This window comes from Poecilia latipinna, unplaced genomic scaffold (genome assembly GCF_001443285.1).
Source record: "Poecilia latipinna isolate Pla-1442-1.1 unplaced genomic scaffold, P_latipinna-1.0 Scaffold1, whole genome shotgun sequence".
NCBI classification, from domain to species: domain Eukaryota; kingdom Metazoa; phylum Chordata; class Actinopteri; order Cyprinodontiformes; family Poeciliidae; genus Poecilia; species Poecilia latipinna.
The window spans coordinates 200810-219725 of NW_015112617.1; the positions used below are offsets into that span (position 1 = coordinate 200810).

Sequence of the window (18916 nt, forward strand, 5' to 3'; positions counted from 1 at the left end):
TTTTCCCCCCCTTTTTGTTTTAAAAAAGGTGTGAGTATTTGTTTTTTTTTTTTTTTTTTTTTTTTTTAATTAGCGTTAACATTACGTAAATGTATTCTCGAAATGTCAAATTGCTCAGTATGGTCATCGGAAACTCAGCAAGTGAGGGCAACCAGAGAAGAAGGCTTCAACTTGTAAGGGAAGTATAATGTTACAGATGAATATATAATTGTTTCAACTGATTGTGTCACTCACAGCATTTGCTATTTATATCTGCACCTGAATAGGGAATACACTGTTTAAAGCTAAAAAGTAAAAAAAAAAATGGATAAAAAAAAAACTTAGCAAAACTTTGAAAATAGATGGAACTGTTTAGAAAAGAAAAGAAAAGAAAAAGTAAAATGACATCTTAGAGGTGGCATATTTCATATCCACTGTCTTGAATACAATAACTGTGGCTGAAATGCATTCATTAATGTCAAGATTAATGGAATAATATTAAGATTACAATGGAAAACAAAAAAAAATGCTGTTTTAATGGGTTCTAGTCATTATACGTACTACCACCTACTGGACAAGAGATGTAATTTCACCATCACTGGGGTTTTCCCTACCTGACAAAATTAAGACGTATGTATACACTCATTGCAGGCTGTTGCCTAACTGTGTCTTGTCTTTTCTTCTCAGATGGAACTGATCGGACATCAACAATATGAAGAGGAAAAAAAAAAAAGACACTTCATTGGAGGCCTGCTCGGTTCAGCACAAAGACAGATGTGATGCTTCAAAAAAAAAAAAAAAAAAAAAAAAAAAAAAACCCCAGGCAACGCAGTCACTACAACATGACAAAAAAACTGTGTATATGTTCTTTAATATTTTTGTACTTTATTATATACAACTAAGTTTATTAAAAATGGAATACAGATGATTATTATATTGTGGAACAGAGAAACGGTGAACTGTGTCGGCTGTGCCATGTCACCTGCAGCAGGACTGTGACATGGTCGTGCAGCGGTTCAGTTTACCACAATACGGAGAAAAAAAGAAAAAAAAAAAAGCAGTGGATTGGTGCTGTCTTTAGGGGTTCTGCCCTGAATTTGCTCTTCTTCTCTTACTGCCTTGGAACAAGGTTTTCTATCCACAACACACTGACAGCCCCTTGACCCGTGTTCTAGATTCGAAAAATAATAATAATAAATTTCCAGCCACAAGTGAGGCACTTTTATTAACTTATCTTTGATATTAGGCACTAACTGTAATTGGTCATCATGGTACACTCTCTGAGGTTTCACCTGGAGGTTGGTGTTAACCTACTAATCCTATAGGCAGCTCTAGTCAGGGCTTTAAAATTAGGCTGTTTTATTTTTTTTTTTAATTATTTTTTTTTATGTCCTCGTTGGAGATTTCGTTGCACAAACGGAAACCAGAGGACCAAACAGGAGTGAGAAATAGTTTGTATTTCAGCTTTAGGGCATCTCTTTTTGTTTCACTTCGACATATAAACTAAAAAAAAAAAAAAAAAGTAACTGTCCTCCTCTAAGCTTCAACAAAGCCAAAGACAAGGGTTGTGCGTTTGTTAATTTGTGAAAGATATTTGTAGTGAGTTGCAGCAGAACAATTAAACGAAAAAAAAAATAGCAGTGTGAAAAATTATTGCCAGCCGCAACTTGTCTTTTATTTTAACGTCCTACGTCATAAATGATGATGAATCTCATTTTGTGCCAGGGAAACCCCGAAAGGGGGCGAAGGGGCGGCTTAGTAAGAGCTGGCGAGGTTTTCACCATGCAGGAGCTTGTTAGATACTGAACTGATAAAAGCGAAGAGGCCAGAGCGTTTTCAATTTACGATCCAGTGAACGCTAAATGAAAAAAGATCTCAGTTCTCTTGTGGGGGGGAAAGGGGAACTTTGCGATTGGCTTTCGGAAAACGTTTAAGAAACGCTCGGAGCACCCTCGTCCTTTAAAAACGGCCAACATGATGATTTGATGAATCATTATTTTTTATTTTGTTTTTGAGGTGCTTGATGATGTCCATGTTTTGTTTTGTTCTTTCCTGTTTGTCTGTGTTTCAAGTCTCAGAGCTCCCTACGTTATCATCTGTTATCAGTGTTGAATCGAAAACTTGTCTTTTTTTTTTTCTTTTTTCCCCCCAGCCTCTGTCTTTGAATGTGACAGAGCCGGAGGTGCATGTTTGTGTGATAATGGACTTTTTGGATCACTTTTTGGTTGCTTCATAAGGCAGGGAAAAGAGAGAGAGAGAGAGAAAAAAAAAACATTCGTATATTATTTCAGCAGAGCCATAGGAGGTCTGTCTAGTAAAGATGGTTATTTACAGATATCTTTTTTCCAATTGTATTTTTTACTCTTCCCTTGATATTGATGACTTCTGCTTCTTTTCTATAATCGCATGTTTTGCCACACTAATGCAACACTGTTGTAGATAAGAGGACATGATGGCTGACAGCGCCAGGTGTCGCCAACAGCTAGAGACCAGTCATCTTGCAACAAATGTTGTGTTCATATCGCCTAAATGTCACTGTTTACATCTTTCTGGGATGATCCCCCGATTCATAATATTTGATGTCATGAGTAATCTATTGTCTCGCTATGTAACACAAAAGAACTGAAGCCTTCTCGCTTTTGAGATGGCTGGGTGGAGTCTAAAAAAAAAGTCCTCTGTCTGCAAATCTGTGGACTCCAAATAGCACTCAGATTTTTTTTTTTTTCCCTGTTTATACAAAGTCTGGATGACGCGGTGAGGAGAGAACAGCTTTCTCTGGCCGTGTGATTTCAAACTGTTAGCTGTCCATGTCCTGATAAAACTGTTCATCCGGTGCCTAAAATGGAAACACTCGAAACATTTATTTTAAAAGTGGTCGCATTCTAGTCATGGATTTCTTCAGAGCAGGCTCTCAGATTGATCTGACTTAGTAAAAAAAAAAAAAGCATTGCACCCACAGTCTGAACTCCAGTTTGTGAGGTAAATGCGGGCTTTATGACACGCAATCTACTTTTTCTTTTAGCAGTCCACTATGTTCATCAGCTGTGTTGTCACAAATGGCTCAGATTGTCCTTTTCATAGCCTCTGTTGCTGTCAACAGCCTATTTATTACATTTAATGGACACAGAGGTACAATACAGATTTTTGCAAGTGTGTGTTTATGATGCTGATACAGCAGGGGATGACGATGCTTATCTGAGCCAAAAATAAAAATGATGCGATGAGTAAACTGAAACACTATCAACGGGCCAAGGAATATGTTTACTCCATGTTTACATTCCAGCGATCCAAGAAATGAGTTGGGGAACTGCATTTCATGAGTTCAGCCTGGTGTTAGGAATCCAATAGAAGAGGTACAGAGCTTGTGTCATATGGAGACATCTACCAAGTGTTGCCCAGGGTTTATGATAGTTCAATTCTGCAGCCAGCTGTAGGTCATACTGCGCGTTTGTCATGTACAATTTATATTTAATTATAAATAACTTTTCCCCTGACATTTTCTAATATTTTGTGAACCTTTTGCATCACATGCTTTATTCTACTTTTTTACTGTCACTTTTGTGTGTGAATGGTCTGAAGTACAACATCCGTCGGATCATGACAGTCCAAATAAAGAGGTTCAGTTCTTTTGCAAACTAAAGTTGTGTTTTTTGTGTCCACTTGGCTTGATTTTTGTACGTTAGAGAAGAATTGTAGTTATATAATAACGTTTGTTTGCTTTTATTTTAGAAATTTGCCACAATTCCGTGTGGCTTTCACTTCCGAGTCATAGGTAGTTTCCCTCCCCGTCTGCTGTTCGTGAAGCTAACAGCTAGCTTCCTTCTTAACGTCCTTACTTTATCAGTGGAAAAGCTACGTAGTTGATATGGAAACTACTTTGCAATTGCTCAAGGTATGTTTTAATTTTGTGTATTGGCAACTAAAGACGAGTTTTACGAGTTGTTTTACCATTAAAACTAAGTCGTTTCTTTCCAGGAGTTAGGAGTAGCCAAGTTAGCAGAAAGCTAGTCGCTAAGCTAATTTAGCTTGTACCCAATGAAAACAGCTGACTTAGCTTAGCTCAGATGCTAACTTAGCAGCTGCTGTTAACATTTCTCCCGTATTTCTAAAACATGCATTATAAGTAAATTTGCGAGAAACAAAACAAACGATCCCCCAACATTAAACGGGAGTTAATGTTGGTAATGTATATAAAGTTGATGGATGTCTGAGTCTTTCTCGAAATCACAGTAACTTGGTGTGATTTAAGGAGACAGAACCTGGTGTACGAGAAAGTAAGTTAACATTTTAGTGTTTGGCTTTAAACCGAAAATAAAATGAACAGTATATGCATTGGGATGCTTTTATACCACGCAGTCTTCTCCAGTATATGAAGTTATTATAATAACGTTAACTAGTTTGAGTAACTTCTAATTTTTGAATGAAAGTAGAAAACTTAGGGTTAAATCGTAGTAGTTTAGATTTAAAACTGTTGAGCCCGTATTAAATACAGGCGGATAGATGGATTCACCTTAAATTTAATAAATATGCTTATTTCTATCACATTTTGGTTTTTGATTAAACCAAAATGATATAATAGTATGTATATTGCCAAAAATATTCAAAATCTAATATTTTTGCATTATTTACTCTGTGCATCAAATCAATATCTGAGACACATGTTTTTTTCTCTGTTTCCAGTTCCTGAGATTGCCAATTGATATTTTTTTCTGGTATTTGTCTGAAAATCTATATATTTTAAGGCTTTCATTAAGTTTTTCCATGTATGTCAATATCTTGTGAAATATCTTAAGTTTTATATCTTTTTCTTTAGGATAGAAATGCACCACAAACCTATGATACAAACAGAAACTTTCCGTAAAAAGGAAAGAAATGAAAAAACACATCTAAGCTATTTGGACTATTTCTGAGTTATCACGGGATAATAAAGTCATCTGACAAAGAGACTACCAACTCCTTTGTGTTGGTAGTATGAATGGTTTAAATGGCTGTTTTCATGTGCAGTTCCCTTTCACAGACATAAACATGCAGTGACTAAATTGATTTACAATCAGTTTTTTGCACAAGAGTGCAATAATTAAGAGTTAATAATAAACACATTTTCACATTTTACAATGTGTATAGATTTGAAATTTTAAATTGACATTTGTGACCGTATGCAAAATATGGAGTTAGCTGAAAAGAATAGTTGATGGGAGAGGAGCTAGGACTCTGAAATATTCAGAGATTGTACAAAGAGGAATGCTCAAGGCTCCAGCCATGTGAAAGTATTGTCTTTTTGGTGGTGAACAATATGTTTAATCTTTGTTTTTCCCACTAAATTGTGTTCAATTGAAAATACCTTTTTAAACATTTCTAGTATGAGACTGTTGGAATATTTTAAGACTTTTTACATATCGTTAGCATGGGTCAAATTTGTTTGTGCCTGTATGGCGTGAATTTTTTCTTGTGAGTAAATTGTGCTGTCATTTTTGTTTTTGCAGGTTGTTCAACAACTTACTGACTACTATACTTGGACATTGATAGACATCTGAAATTAGTGATGTGGATGAAAAACTTCCCGAAAGATAACTGCATATCCAGCTTATCCTATGGCGACTTTCTAGACTGGTACAACTGTAACTTCTTCTCCACATAATCTAGAATGTCATTACCAAATGAGTCGGGAAACAGAGGGAAGGAGCGAGAGAGGGGAGCCCGCCCAAAAGTGAGACAGAGCCGGTCGGAGGAGAGAAGAGACTCTGCTGGTGGTCGGAAAAGCGGGAAGGGGAAGAACAAAGGCCTCTCCACGCACGACACCGCCGCCGAGCGACCCGTCAGTGACGGGTTTGAGTATGGCGAACTGTTGAACGATCTGGAGGCCAGGAGCCAAACCTCCTCTTCCACCTCCCCACTGAAGGAAACCTGGAAATGGCAGGGTTTGGACGTGGCGGGATCCACTCCGGGGCAAGGTGTCACCGCCAAGCAAGGTCAGGGCACCGTTTGCTCTGCCGCAGAATTACCTCCCCTAGGCGAGGTGGAGGGCCGAGGCTCAAGCAGCAGCCGTACTCTCAGGCAAAAAATCCAGGATGCAATGGGCCAGTGTTTCCCGATAAAGACCCACAGTGCTGCAACGGCATCACCTCCACCCCCGCAGGCCTTTCCATCATCAGCCGCCTGCGCCTCCTCCTCCAGGCGGAAGATCCATCTCAGCGAACTGATGTTGGACGACTGCCCGTTCCCCGTAGGGTCAGAGCTGGCTCAGAAGTGGTATCTCATTAAGCAGCACACAGCCCCCATCACCCAGCCTCCCCTGTTGGATCCCGCAGCAGTGGTGTGCAGCGCCCCGACTTCAGCGACGGCCGCCGTGGAGGATGTGGACGACAAATTGCGAGAGCGCAGGCGCATCAGCATCGAGCAAGGCGTGGAGCCGCCGCCTAACGCCGAGATCCACACGTTCGAGGTGACGGCTCAGATCAACCCGCTGTACAAGCACGGCCCCAAGCTGGCTCACGGCATGAACGAGTTGGCCGGCAACGAGGGCGCCTCTGCTCACCAGCAGCAACAGATGCTTCTTCAAAGGCAGCAGCAACACCAGCTCCTGCTACAGAGCTGCTTGGACACGCTTGACGAAGTGGCGGCCTCAGCGTCCGCTTCCCTCCACGCCTCGGATGCCGCCTCCGATCCGACAGTTGACGCGGAGGCGGCGGCAGCAGCAGCGGTGAGCAATTCGAGTTCGAGAGCCGCTGCGCTCCCTCGAACCGAGCACCAGACACCCCACGAAGGCTACCGCTTCCACACCCAGATCGACTACATCCACTGTTTAGTGCCGGACCTGCTGCAGATCACCAACCTCCCGTGCTACTGGGGAGTCATGGACCGCTACGAGGCGGAGACGCTGCTGGAGGGGAAACCCGAAGGCACCTTCCTGCTGCGCGACTCTGCCCAGGAAGACTACCTGTTCTCCGTCAGCTTCCGGCGCTACGGCCGCTCGCTGCACGCGCGCATTGAGCAGTGGAATCACAACTTCAGCTTCGACGTCCATGACCCCAGCGTCTTCCATGCGCCCACTGTCACGGGCCTGCTGGAGCACTACAAGGACCCCAACTCCTGCATGTTCTTCGAGCCCCTCCTCTCTAACCCCATCCATCGCACACACCCATTCAGCCTGCAGCACATCTGCAGGGCGGTGATAAGCAGCTGCACCACGTACGACGGGATCAACGTCCTCCCTATTCCGAACGCGCTGAAAAAACACTTGAAGGAATACCACTACAAGCAGAAAGTGCGAGTACGGCGGATGGACACGTGGTGGGAATGAAGAAGACTAGAAACCGGACTCAACCAAATATTTAAAAGTATTTAGCTGTATCAACTCACACAACACTGTATTTATTTATTTTATTCCTGCTGAATCTCATAGCAATTGTACTAAACCACACTGATGAGACAACGTGTAATCTCACTGATCTTGCACATTCAGAGCGATGCTAAGCTGAAATTAAACAAACAAGTTTCAGATTCATGCTGCTTAGAGGACTGCATCTCATCTGTGTCTTCAAGTGTGACTAAATCATCTTAATTATCTGATGATGAGGGTATGAATCAAGATGATTATAATGGAACTGCTCATCGATCACACACTGAGAAGCTGAAACGCATCCTTACGGGGATCGTCACTGAGGTGCTGCAAGTTTTACACCGCAGTGCAGAAGTCTTTGTACTTGAGCTTTTTTCACATTTCGTCATGTTAAAAACCACAGATTTAACTTTTTTTTCCTAGATTTAGACCAACATAAAGTAATAGATTATTTTATTATTAATTTTAACCAGGTTAATACCATTGAGATTGAGAGTGTTTTCTCATTTGATAGTCGGACAGAGTCTGTTCATTGGGGACCAAAACTGCAACATTTGTTACATTTTCAGCTGGTGCGGTTTGCTTTCACACCGGCACCGTCAAATCAACTAAACTGTTTGAAAAACCTGTCCTCCCCCGTGTGGAGGCGCTGCATCAAGAACCACTGAAGGAAACAACACAAAAACCACCGAAGAAGATATGAGCAACTTCCTCCTTTCTGTAAACAAAATAGAACAGCATCAGATTTTAGCAGTTGTAGGATTTCGCTTTTGTCTACGGCGAAAGACCACGAGCCATTTTCCCCACTAGCGTTAGACTCGCGTGTTTAGTTTAGTAGTATTTACCCAGAATGCCCTGCTGCGTTGTAGTCATTTAGTTATAGCAAAAATACATTTGTAAAAATATTAATTAAAGCGGTAACAGACAGATGAGTCCTTCTCAAAATTAGTAAAAGCAGCCTTAAAACATTTACTGAAAACAGCACCTTTAACTACATGGTTTTCTTTGTTCTCTAACTGGTTCCTAGAAGATGAAGCAGGAAACTGAAAATATTTATTTCCAAGTTCATTTCGGACCTTAGGCACCGAAAGTAAAAAACAAACAAAAAAAATTGCACCTTATCAGTGATTGATGTAATTAAACTGCATGTAAATCCAGCTGTTACGTGAAGACCTCAGGTAATTGTTAGAGAATATTGCTGAAAAACTGCATCGTAAAAACCAAGAAGCTTACCTCTCCAGTTTGAGATTCTGAAAAGAAACGGCACACATTTACAGTCTGTTGTGGAAAGCTGGTAGAAACGTACCCCAAAAGACGGGCTGCACCTGTTCTTTCAAAAGCTGCCTCTACAAGCTCTAAAACGGTGAGTAGAATACAAATGCGTGACACTTTTTTTTAAAGGAGTTTTATTTGTGTGACAAAATGTGAAAAAGCTTCCAGCAGCAGTGTGTTTTGTGTTTTGCGATGCTACGCCACGGAACCAATCGTCAGGTTTGAATTTTAGGTCAGTATGCTACCCAGCCTTAATCTCAGGAGGTTCGTGTGCTCTATTGAAGCAACCCTGTATTCCGCAATCAGTGTCCTGTAGCAGAGGATGAATTACAGGTAAATATAAACCGAGTCTCCTGACTAACACTGAACTGCTGCGCAGTAAGGAGTTTACTTACTTTGAAGTAAGCTCCTTCAAAGTAAGTAATTTGGACGGAATTTGTTAGGAATTTGGACGGAAATATATTTTCCCCAAACTTTATTCCTGCTCTCATTGTCGACAAAAATATCAACATTTATATTAAAAAAACTAACAAAAAAAATTCTATTGTTTAAGCCATTACTGTTGGTCTTCATAATCTCAAGTGTAATGTGGGCTTTGAATCTGCAGTAGATAACTTATAAAATGTTTTTTTTGTTTTTGTTTTTTGTTTTTTTTACAAATGTATGAAAAATATCACTATGTTGTGAGAGTATAATATGAGAGGTAATTGTGAAAAAAAACAAAACAAAAAAAGCTCCTCTGGCTCCTTGTCATCCTATGACCATCTGCAGATATACAGCCAGGAGGAGCATCTTAGCGCAGCAGAACCTGCCGTGGATGCTAAGGCTACTTAGCATGCCACCAGAGGCAGTGGATAAACAGTTTTCCTGATTTGGTAAGTTATTTCTCAGCCACTAGCACATCTAACGCCACATGCACACGCATGATTGACAGCCAGAAGACACTCCCCCTGGCTCTGATTGGTTGTTTCTGACCAGTGTATTTCTTCAGATGGCAGTTGTACCACAAAGAGGAGGTAGATTTTTCACAGATTTTTCTCATGTTATACTGATACAACATAATGAAAGTTTTAACAAATATGTAAACAAAAAAAAAAAAAAAAAAAAAAAAAAAAAATATATATATATATATATATATATATATATATATATATATATATATATATATAAATAGAAGTTATGAAATGTGTTGGATATGTGGAGATTTATAAGCTAGTTCTTAATTTGAGGGGCAAAAGTTTAGAAAATAAATAGGTAATTAAATATTTATGGATGTGATCTAAATAAAATTGAAAATATTCTTAAGAATTACATTTTATATATTTAAGTTGTTAATTTAAAAAATAACAATGTTAAAGCAATATTTTTTTTTATTCATTATGTTAAATCTGCTTCATCTGTTGGTTTTAGCCATCAGAAATAACCAATCAGATTTTAGCTTATTTCATGATCACCTCAATACAGAAAATGTATATTAATTAAATGAAAGCTGAAAAAATTTGTACTTTTTGAAATCATTATGAATTTGAATTTTAATAATTTTGCTATTGATTTTATTGAGTGTTTAGTAAATTGGTACAATATAACGCTGGATATTTATTTAACATAGCTACTAAAAATGTCAACATATTTGATTCTGACGCTTTTGGCCCATGTTATTAAATTACATTTATTTCTGTTTGCTTTTTCATCCAAAACTGAGTTTCTTCTTTCACCTTGTAATTTTCACCCAGGAATTTAAGGCTTTAAAACAAGAATGAAGAGGGAATTACTCTTCACAGTATCGACTCTTCTGGATTTCTAGCTAAAGTAATACTGCTGGTGAAATTGGCTCCTTGTAGTTTGTTTTGGGGATTTAAATCACAATTTTATTATTTCATTATCTGGGTTAAACCAATAAAGTACTGTTTGGAGATTTACTTTATAGCACAAGGAAGGTGTTAAAACTGGGAAACCTTTGTGTGAAAGCCTGCCAGAGCCAAAACACAACAACTTACCGTATGTTGATAAAATGCATATTCAACTTTTCTAAATTATTACTGTTCTTAAAAGGCCTTAAACGTAAGCGGTTGGAAGGTGTATGTCAGTGTGCTTGGTTAAATATGGTACTAGTGCTTTGTGTGATTAATATGTCTAGAGAAGAATAATATAAATTTGTTCTATTTACCTTAACACCAGACTTGTTTTTGTCTACCACCTCCATTTAGCATTTTAGCATTTTTGCATTTTAGTCGTAACTTTTTGAATCACAAACTGAAGAACCACAGGTTCACTCATGTTCAGACACCTCAGAAGGTTTTATGTATAGATGATCTATCACCTCTGATAGAACAGGTGATAACAAAGACAAACCCCATGATCTCACAGCCCAAAAATAGCTAGGTGGTAATTTCTTAGTGTTGCTTTTTTTTTTTCCCCCCAATCTGTTCTCCATTAAGTTTGTTTTCTTAGGGTGCACTTCCTGATTCCAATACTTAGTCGAATTGTTTCTACTTAGTGAGATAGAAAGTGCAAGATAATGCCAAAATAAAGCAAAGTCGCTTACCAAATGAAATTGACTTAAAACTGGAAGAAACGGCAAAATAGATCTCTGCTCTGCTAACACTTTGATAGTTATCTGTAAAATTCAGTTTTAATCTGTACATTTGCAGAACCATACAAGAATTTTTGTAATTCTTACATTTTTCACATTTTGTCATGTTGCTGTGACAGTCCAGCCCAAAGCAGTGGAGTAATGTGATGTTGAACTCTGCAAAAACACAACATTTTATAAAGTGGTTTTGGTCTAATTTCTAGTGCAAATGTCTTTACTAACTTACTTTTAAAACTTTTCAGAAAGATATAGGAATTTGTTTTAAATCAATAATTCTGAGATATCGATGAAAAAGTGCTACTTCTGCTTACAGCCTGGGAAATATGTCTTGTTATAAGTGAAATAATCAGCCAGTGGAGCCAGTCCTTTATTTTATTCAATATTAAGGAATTATTAACTTAAAACAAGCTCCTGTTTCTTGCTGACAAGTTACTTGTAAGGTAGTTTTTGTCCTATTTCAAGTGTACTGAGACATTTGCACTAGAACCTGGACCAAAATAATTGGTAAGATTTTAGGTTTTTGCAACACAAAATGAAATTTAAATGATAAAAAATTGTATTTAATCAAAATTGTCAGTCAAAGTAGGTGTTTTTGTATTCTTCTCCATTTAGCCTAATTTCCTCAAACAAAAACTAGTGCAAACAGCTGCCATTATCTAATGTGCCAGATACAGTAAATACAGTTCAAACTGGCATGAAAACAGACCTCAGAGGTTTGTTGGAGAACATGATTGAAAAGCAGGGTTAGACTGCAATCCAATTTCCTAAGCTTTGGAAATCTCACAAAGTACCATTCAATCCATTATCCGGAAATGAAAACAGCAAATTTGCAAACTCCCTCCGAGACATGGCTGCACACCTAAGCTGACAAGTTCTGTTTGTCATATAGGGGAGCAAACGAATCCTGCTAAAAGAGATGCAGCTGAAACTGTCAAGTCTAAATACAAAACACAAAAACACTAACACTGCACATCTCTAAAAATACCACATGCCCAAAGTAAAACATTGTGTGGGAGGCGTCATGCTGTGGGAATGTTCGTGTGCTCAATGTTCACCTTCAAGCAGGACAGCAAACCTAGACATAAAGCTGTTCTGTCACGAACAGTTTCAAACAACATTCAGGTCTTTGAATCACTCTGACTAAATAACATTTTTTTTAATTCAGTTAGTGTCCATGCTAACACTTTTCATCCAATCAAGCTATGATTTAACTGCTTTAGAAGGAAGAATTTCCTTCTACCTCACAATTATATGCAAAGATTTGTTGTAATATTTGAAGAACCACTATTTTATTTCTATTTTTAGTATTTAGAATAAAGATAAACATGAAAGAGGATAGATATTCTTTTTTTTCTGTGGGATGAAAAATGCAAGAAAAGGAAAAAATAAAGCAGATCTTAAAGTATACTATTGATAAATTTAGTGTCATTCTTTGTAAAAACCAAGTGCAAATATCGCAGACAAACTGTTAAACACTTGTAGTTATTGGGAAGCACTGCAGAAGCTCCAAATAGGCAGGTTGCAACCTCCTGGTATATTCTATCAAGTTTTAATAAACTACAACAGAGGTTTTAGTTACATTGTGACATATAACAACTCCCTGTATGCGTTCAATAATTTAAAGATTAAAAACAAACAAAAAAATGGGCCTCCAAATTAAATCGTCATGCTGGTACAGATATTAATTTTCCCGAAATGTTTTCGACTTAGTTTCTGTTTTTGATGCAGTGACGCGCAGCACTTCACAATTCTTCAGCCGCCTTCGATTTCTTTATATTTCTCTATATCACAGAACCTCTTGATGTCACTGTCGGTATAAAAGCACAGCGCATCCAGTTGCTACCGGCGATACGACCACATTTAGACATTTCAAGCTAATAACGCACAGTCTGGTGGTAGGCTCGTCTTTAGCAGCGTGACGTGTCAGAAATCACGCTAAATGTCTTGGATTCCACATTGGTCCACTTCTTTTTGCTTTCTGCCCATGTCAGGCAGCCATCTGTGGGCTTTCTGGGGTTAAATTACACGAAGCCCGAGCCAGCTGCCCTCATTAAATTCAAAGTAGAGAATCAAAAGTGGCCTTTGTGAACTTGTCACCGGTGATGCAGTCGCGTTATCAGAATGCATAGTCTGAATGTTGTGCTGCCTGGTTTCATTAGTCCGAAGGTTCGGGGTGTCGTTCTTTTCTAATTAAGATGTAAAGCGCCAGGTCCTTCCATAGAAGAAAGAAAAAGAAAAAAAAAAGTCATCAGACTATATTTCCTGCTGTTTGGAAAAAGGCAGGGTGTCTCCGCTCTAATCTCCCACTCCTGTTTTTAATGATGAAAATTACCATAATGAATTGGTTCAGGTGAATCTCCAGAAACGAAGGCAGAATGAATATGTTTTCAGCTTTCTGTGAGAGTCTGACACATTAGTTGTCATGGAGACAAAAACGCTGGAGCTTTGAAAGAGCTCTCCCAAGAGAAATCGGTCCAGGTATTTTTTGTTTATTTATTTATTTTTTTTAATAAAAAGCAGTAATGACTAGCGAAAAAATAAAACACAAACACCTAGAAAAACATTACCGTGGCAACTGAACACAGATGAGTCATGTAATTGAAATACCACCCCGCCAAAATAAGGTGAGTTATTGTATGAACTAGATAAGCATAGAAGAGCATGTCACTAAAACTATCCTTGAGTATCCTTGAAAAGTTAATTATTTTCCAGAATTTGATTTTAAAAGTTATTATAGATTTAGTACACACAGAAGTATTTCAAGCATTTATTTCTGTTAACTGTGAATGTTAAGAGAGTTAATATGCTCTCTCCAGGCATATTAACTGAAAGTTGAAGGAAGCGAAAACTGGCATTGATTTTTGTTTGTTTTTTAGGCAGACCAGTGATTACTGTTGCAGTAATCAATACGACTAAAGATAAACGCATGGATGAGTTTCTCTTGATCCTGCTGGGACATTAGTCCTCTAATCCTCAAAATGTTTTATAAGGTGATAGAAGACTGACTTTGCAACTTTCTTTATGTGGCTCTGATGGTTCAAGCCCATCGCTGCACCAAGGTTTGGGGCCTAATCACTAGTTTTTAGCTGTAATAACTGGAGCTGCATGCTGACTCTATATCATTCCTCGTAGGTCAACGGATCATAACTTCAGTTTTGTTTCTGTTTAGCTGGAGAAAGTTTTGTCACATCCACACTTTGATTTGTTCTAAGCAATTTATTTAGTGTTTGGATGGGTTGAGAGAGTCAATTGGTAACATTGTAATGTAGAGCTGTGTGTCACCTGTGTAGTTATGGTAACCAATCTAATCTCTTCTACTCGCTGTTGGAGCATGTAGTTACTAAATAGGAGGGGTTCCAGGAGCGAGCCTTGGGGTAACCCCACATGTGACAAAATCTTACTAAGTAGTATCGGTCTAGTTTCTAGTGCAAATATCTACATTTTAAATAAAACAAAACTAACTCAAAATTAACTTTTCAGCAAGAAATAGGACCTTACCTCAAGGTCCTATTTCTCAAAGTCAATAATTCTTTAATTTTGATGAAAAAATACTGCTTAATACTGAAATCATGTCCTGTTCAACTGGCAGATTATTTCACTTACAGCTTGGACCCTTTTCATCAATATTAAGGAATCATTGACTTAAAACAAGCTTTAATAGTTTGCCTTTTTAGCAGTGCAACTTATTAAGTAATGGCTGACAGAATCTGCCCTCAATCAACTCCCAAACAACCACGATGCAGTTTTCTCCTTGAGATGTCTGATTTGGCATGCAGGATGCAAGTCATCCATGACAAGCACTCATCCAACACAGACGCAGCTTTAATTTAAACAGCAGTTCCGAGGCACCATTAAAGTCTGCACTCAAAATGCAAAGTCCGGATCTGTGGCCTTTCTATTCTGAGCGAAGTCACTCCAAAAGATCAGCTATAAAATGAGATTTGCAGTTATGGACGACATTTGACCTGCCATGCATACTCAAGTGGCCCGCATGCTGAACCTTCCAAACAAGCAATTTGAACGTCTTGACAGCTCAAGGCTTCTGTCCTGTGCTTTTCCAAAACAATGCAGAGCGCCACAGTTTGCTTTCTGACCCAGACAGGTCAGGGATAAAGTTATGGAAGCGTTTAAAAGCAGGATTATGACGCAAAGCTCTTTTGCGCATGCACGTCGCTTCGGGGCCGTAAACCGTTCACACGGTGTTTTCTTTGGTTTCCTGTACTGCAAAGAAGTTGGAACTCGGAGCTGGGTTTGACGACACACTCAAAGTACCTGCTGCGTTCTAGTTGATGGCAGCTGTGTTTTACTGACCATAAAATTGCACAAATTGGAATTGTGAAAAGAAATCTCCTTAATGGAAAAATGGCAATGTCGAAAAAACCCCCTCATGTTTTCGATAAAAAGGTTTTGCGACAGGATGAGGTGGTTATCGAAATTTTTGTATTTTGCAGAACTTCTATTGAAACACTTTTTTCGCATTACACGAATCACACGATCAACAAACGGATGTTACTACAAGCGCAAAAAGGCAACAGTAAGTATTATTCTGATGTGGCTTGTTTTATTTTTTTGTTTGGTCAATGTGCAGATGATGATGACCACTAATGTCATTGGCTGAAATATGACTCATGTAGCTGACATGTTTTTTTAATGACTTGTTGCGTGAACAAACTTATATGCGTGTAACTTTAATTGCATTTGGAGCATTTGGGAACACCGCAGTTGGGAATTTTTGTTTTTTCGACATTAGCAGAATATCAACAAATATTTGCACACATTTGTAATGAGAACACAGCTATAGTCAGACTAGATGGGATTTCAACGTGGCGACGAACACCAACATTGTTCGCTGCACATCATTTTCCATAAACCAGCGCCACTTTAAATTTGTTCAGCTTGGCGTTGCATGTGCTACATGTTTGCTAATACCCAAAAATCAATTTATTCTTCTGCCTCTCATGATGTCTTATGATGTGATGTCATTGACTCAAATACACAAAGCTGAGTAAGCTGTTTTATTTATGTGTTTTGTTAAAAAAGAAAAAAAAAAAAGATTTTTTTTTTAAAAATCAGGTGGTGGAAGTTCGCTCTTAATCATCCACCTGTATTTTTAATTATTATTTTTTTTTTCTTTTTTTATGAAAAACAAACCTCTGGATACTAACTTTAACACAGACATACATTTAACTCATTGATTTGAATAAAAAATAGTTTTTAATTGTCTTTGAAAAAAGAACTGCATTTATCTACGCATTCCTGCCATTCACAGTCCCAAATGTATAATGAAATGACATATTTGTCAACCCAAATTGGCTTTGCAGTTAACAGAAAACTGAGAAAACACTTTCTATGTAATACAATAAATTTTTTTTGTAGTTGTTTTTTTTTGTCTAATATGCAGTTTTTAGTAAGCGCTGTATTACAACAGCACACCAGGGGGCTCTAAAGAGCTTCAGTGTTCCCTTAGCCACTGCTGTGCGTGTGTGTGTGTGTGTGTGTGTGTGTGTGTGTGTGTGTGTGTGTGTGTGTGTGTGTGTGTGGGCCGTTCACTTGGTGGGATTGAGCTCGCTTGCTGGCGCTCATCACACAGGTATTACAGGACCTGAAGGGGAAAAACGGAAAAGGCTTTTCTTTTCCTGTATCAAAAAGGCCCAGAGGAACAGGATGCCCGCAGGAAACACCGAAAGCTGATTGGCTACACATCCTTAGCGCGTTTGTGTCTGTGTAGACGTCCTTTTACCCCCTCGCTCCATTAAGGGAAAAGATTTCCTTCCCAGCTATAATCTCTACAGTTGAGTGGCACCAGGGGTGGAGAATGAGCTTTGCATGTTCATAACACCCGAGGACAACGACTTCCCCAAATACCGTAATCTGCCAGTCATAATCTATGAAATGCCTTCAAGGGGTTTGTTGCCGGACAGACTTACTCGTGACGCAGCCTGTCTGCATTTGGGGAGTTGTAAGCGGACCCATATAGATTGCAAACTCGGTTACCGTGAGATGTAGTGTGTGTGTATCTGGGCCATTAATTCTATGGAGGGCGTATCAAACCGACTTCAAAATTCCTCCAGCGTGCGTACAGCCAGACATGTTTCTTTTTATCCAGCCAGACAGGAGGAATACATTTCTTTGAAGAGAAAAAAAAAAGGCAGAAGGGGAAAGAAATAGATTTTTTTATATATATTTGAAAATGAATCCAGCTGAATAACAACCTCGCACATGAATCGGAACATTTTAGCCTTTTCAGTCAAATGAAGCTCTGCTTTTGTCAGAAGCAGGTAAGAATCGTAATTTGACTTGTATCAATTCTTAAAAGACTCGCAAATCCCTTCAGGAGGTACACAGCCGGTGACATGGTAGTGATTGAAGTATGTTCCTGTTAAAGTAAGTCACAGTGTTTCCAGGTGGGGAGCCTGTTTTAAGCCCACTCTCCAGGCCTCTGCTGCATCACTGTTTTCAGTTCAAGCTGCTTGTGTGCTATGAAAAATATTTTACAGCCTTTGGAATCTTTCATTTTTCATTTTGTTTCAACCACAGATTTCACTGTAAGTATTTGGACTTTTATGTATTAGACAAGGACAAAGTAGTTTATTTTATTTTATGTGGAAGTAGAATGATACATGATTTCTTAATTTTTTAAAGGGTTGCCACCCGTCCCGTAAAATACAGAATCGTCATATCAACATTAAGTGTAACAATAATGACCAAAATAAAACACAGGAAATATTAAGGTCAGCTAAATTGTCGTGGCGAGAGATAAAGGACCCCCCGCGCCCTCCCAGAACGCTACGGTCTGACATTGTTGTCACAGTTGACAGGAACAGGTCTGAAAAAAAATGTGTGCTACACTCAAGAGAGAGATTACTTTGATGCGTCAAAGAGTGATGTCATCACTGCTGATGTCATTGTTACCATTGAAACTGAACATTCTAATGGTGCATTCATATCAAACACGTTTTGAGCATCAGACGAGTCTGGTTTACATTCAAAGTCTGTGGAGTGTCTAATGCTGCGCTAGACACTTGAAACGTGCTGCAACGGCCCTCGACGCGCCTCCACATAGACTTTGAATGTAAACCAGATGCGCCTGACACTCAAATACAAACACCATATAATGGTTCACACCACGGTGTGAACACCATATAATGGTTCACACCACGGTGTGAACGCCATATAATGAGCTTTAACAATGATGTAGCTTCATGTTATTAAAGCTAAAGTTTAATCAGTAATACTTTTATAACAAATTTATGTCAGATCATGATTTCTTGGTTAATGTCAAGCTGTCATAACAAATACATTTTGAATAATGTCAACTTTGTATTAAAAGTGTCATTATTTACCTTTATGACAACAGTCATAAATTATTCATGAAGACTTACTCATGTTCATGACAGGTGTTACATCATGTTTATGATGGTGTCATGACAGTCTTATTCACAACCCATCAAATAAAGTGTTACCATTTTGTTTTCTAAATCATTCTATAAATGATGATATAATGCTAGGTTGTTTTTCTGCCAATTGCATAGCTGCAGTCACTAGTAGTCTAATGGGCTGAATGTGCTGAGACGCATTCAACACATTAAAAACCAATCAGAACCAAAAGTTTGCCTTTTGGGGTGCTGTGGTGGCGCAGGGTCAAAGCACGACCCACATATTGAGGCCTTGGTCCTCGTGCTGGTGGTCGCAGATTCGATTCCCGGCCTGGTGACATTTGCCGCATGTCTTCC

General features: G+C 38.7%; 2 protein-coding genes across 3 annotated transcripts in view; both read left to right on the forward strand.

Moving 5' to 3' along the window:
• Positions 1-1606, forward strand: part of samd4b (sterile alpha motif domain containing 4B) — a 26483-nt gene extending 24877 nt beyond the window's left edge. For both annotated transcript variants that reach the window (XM_015033775.1, XM_015033695.1), the window contains one exon: positions 667-1606. In XM_015033775.1, the coding sequence (XP_014889261.1) occupies positions 667-695 (29 nt within the window). In that variant the 3' untranslated portion in view covers positions 696-1606. The remainder of the gene's footprint in view (positions 1-666) is intronic.
• Positions 1607-3712: 2106 nt separating this feature from the next.
• socs9 (suppressor of cytokine signaling 9) lies at positions 3713-8429 on the forward strand. The gene is made up of 2 exons (XM_015033865.1): positions 3713-3871; positions 5463-8429. Exon 2 carries the CDS (start codon positions 5624-5626, stop codon positions 7277-7279), a length of 1656 nt encoding a protein of 551 aa, XP_014889351.1. The 5' UTR covers positions 3713-3871; positions 5463-5623; the 3' UTR covers positions 7280-8429.
• Positions 8430-18916: the final 10487 nt, after the last annotated feature.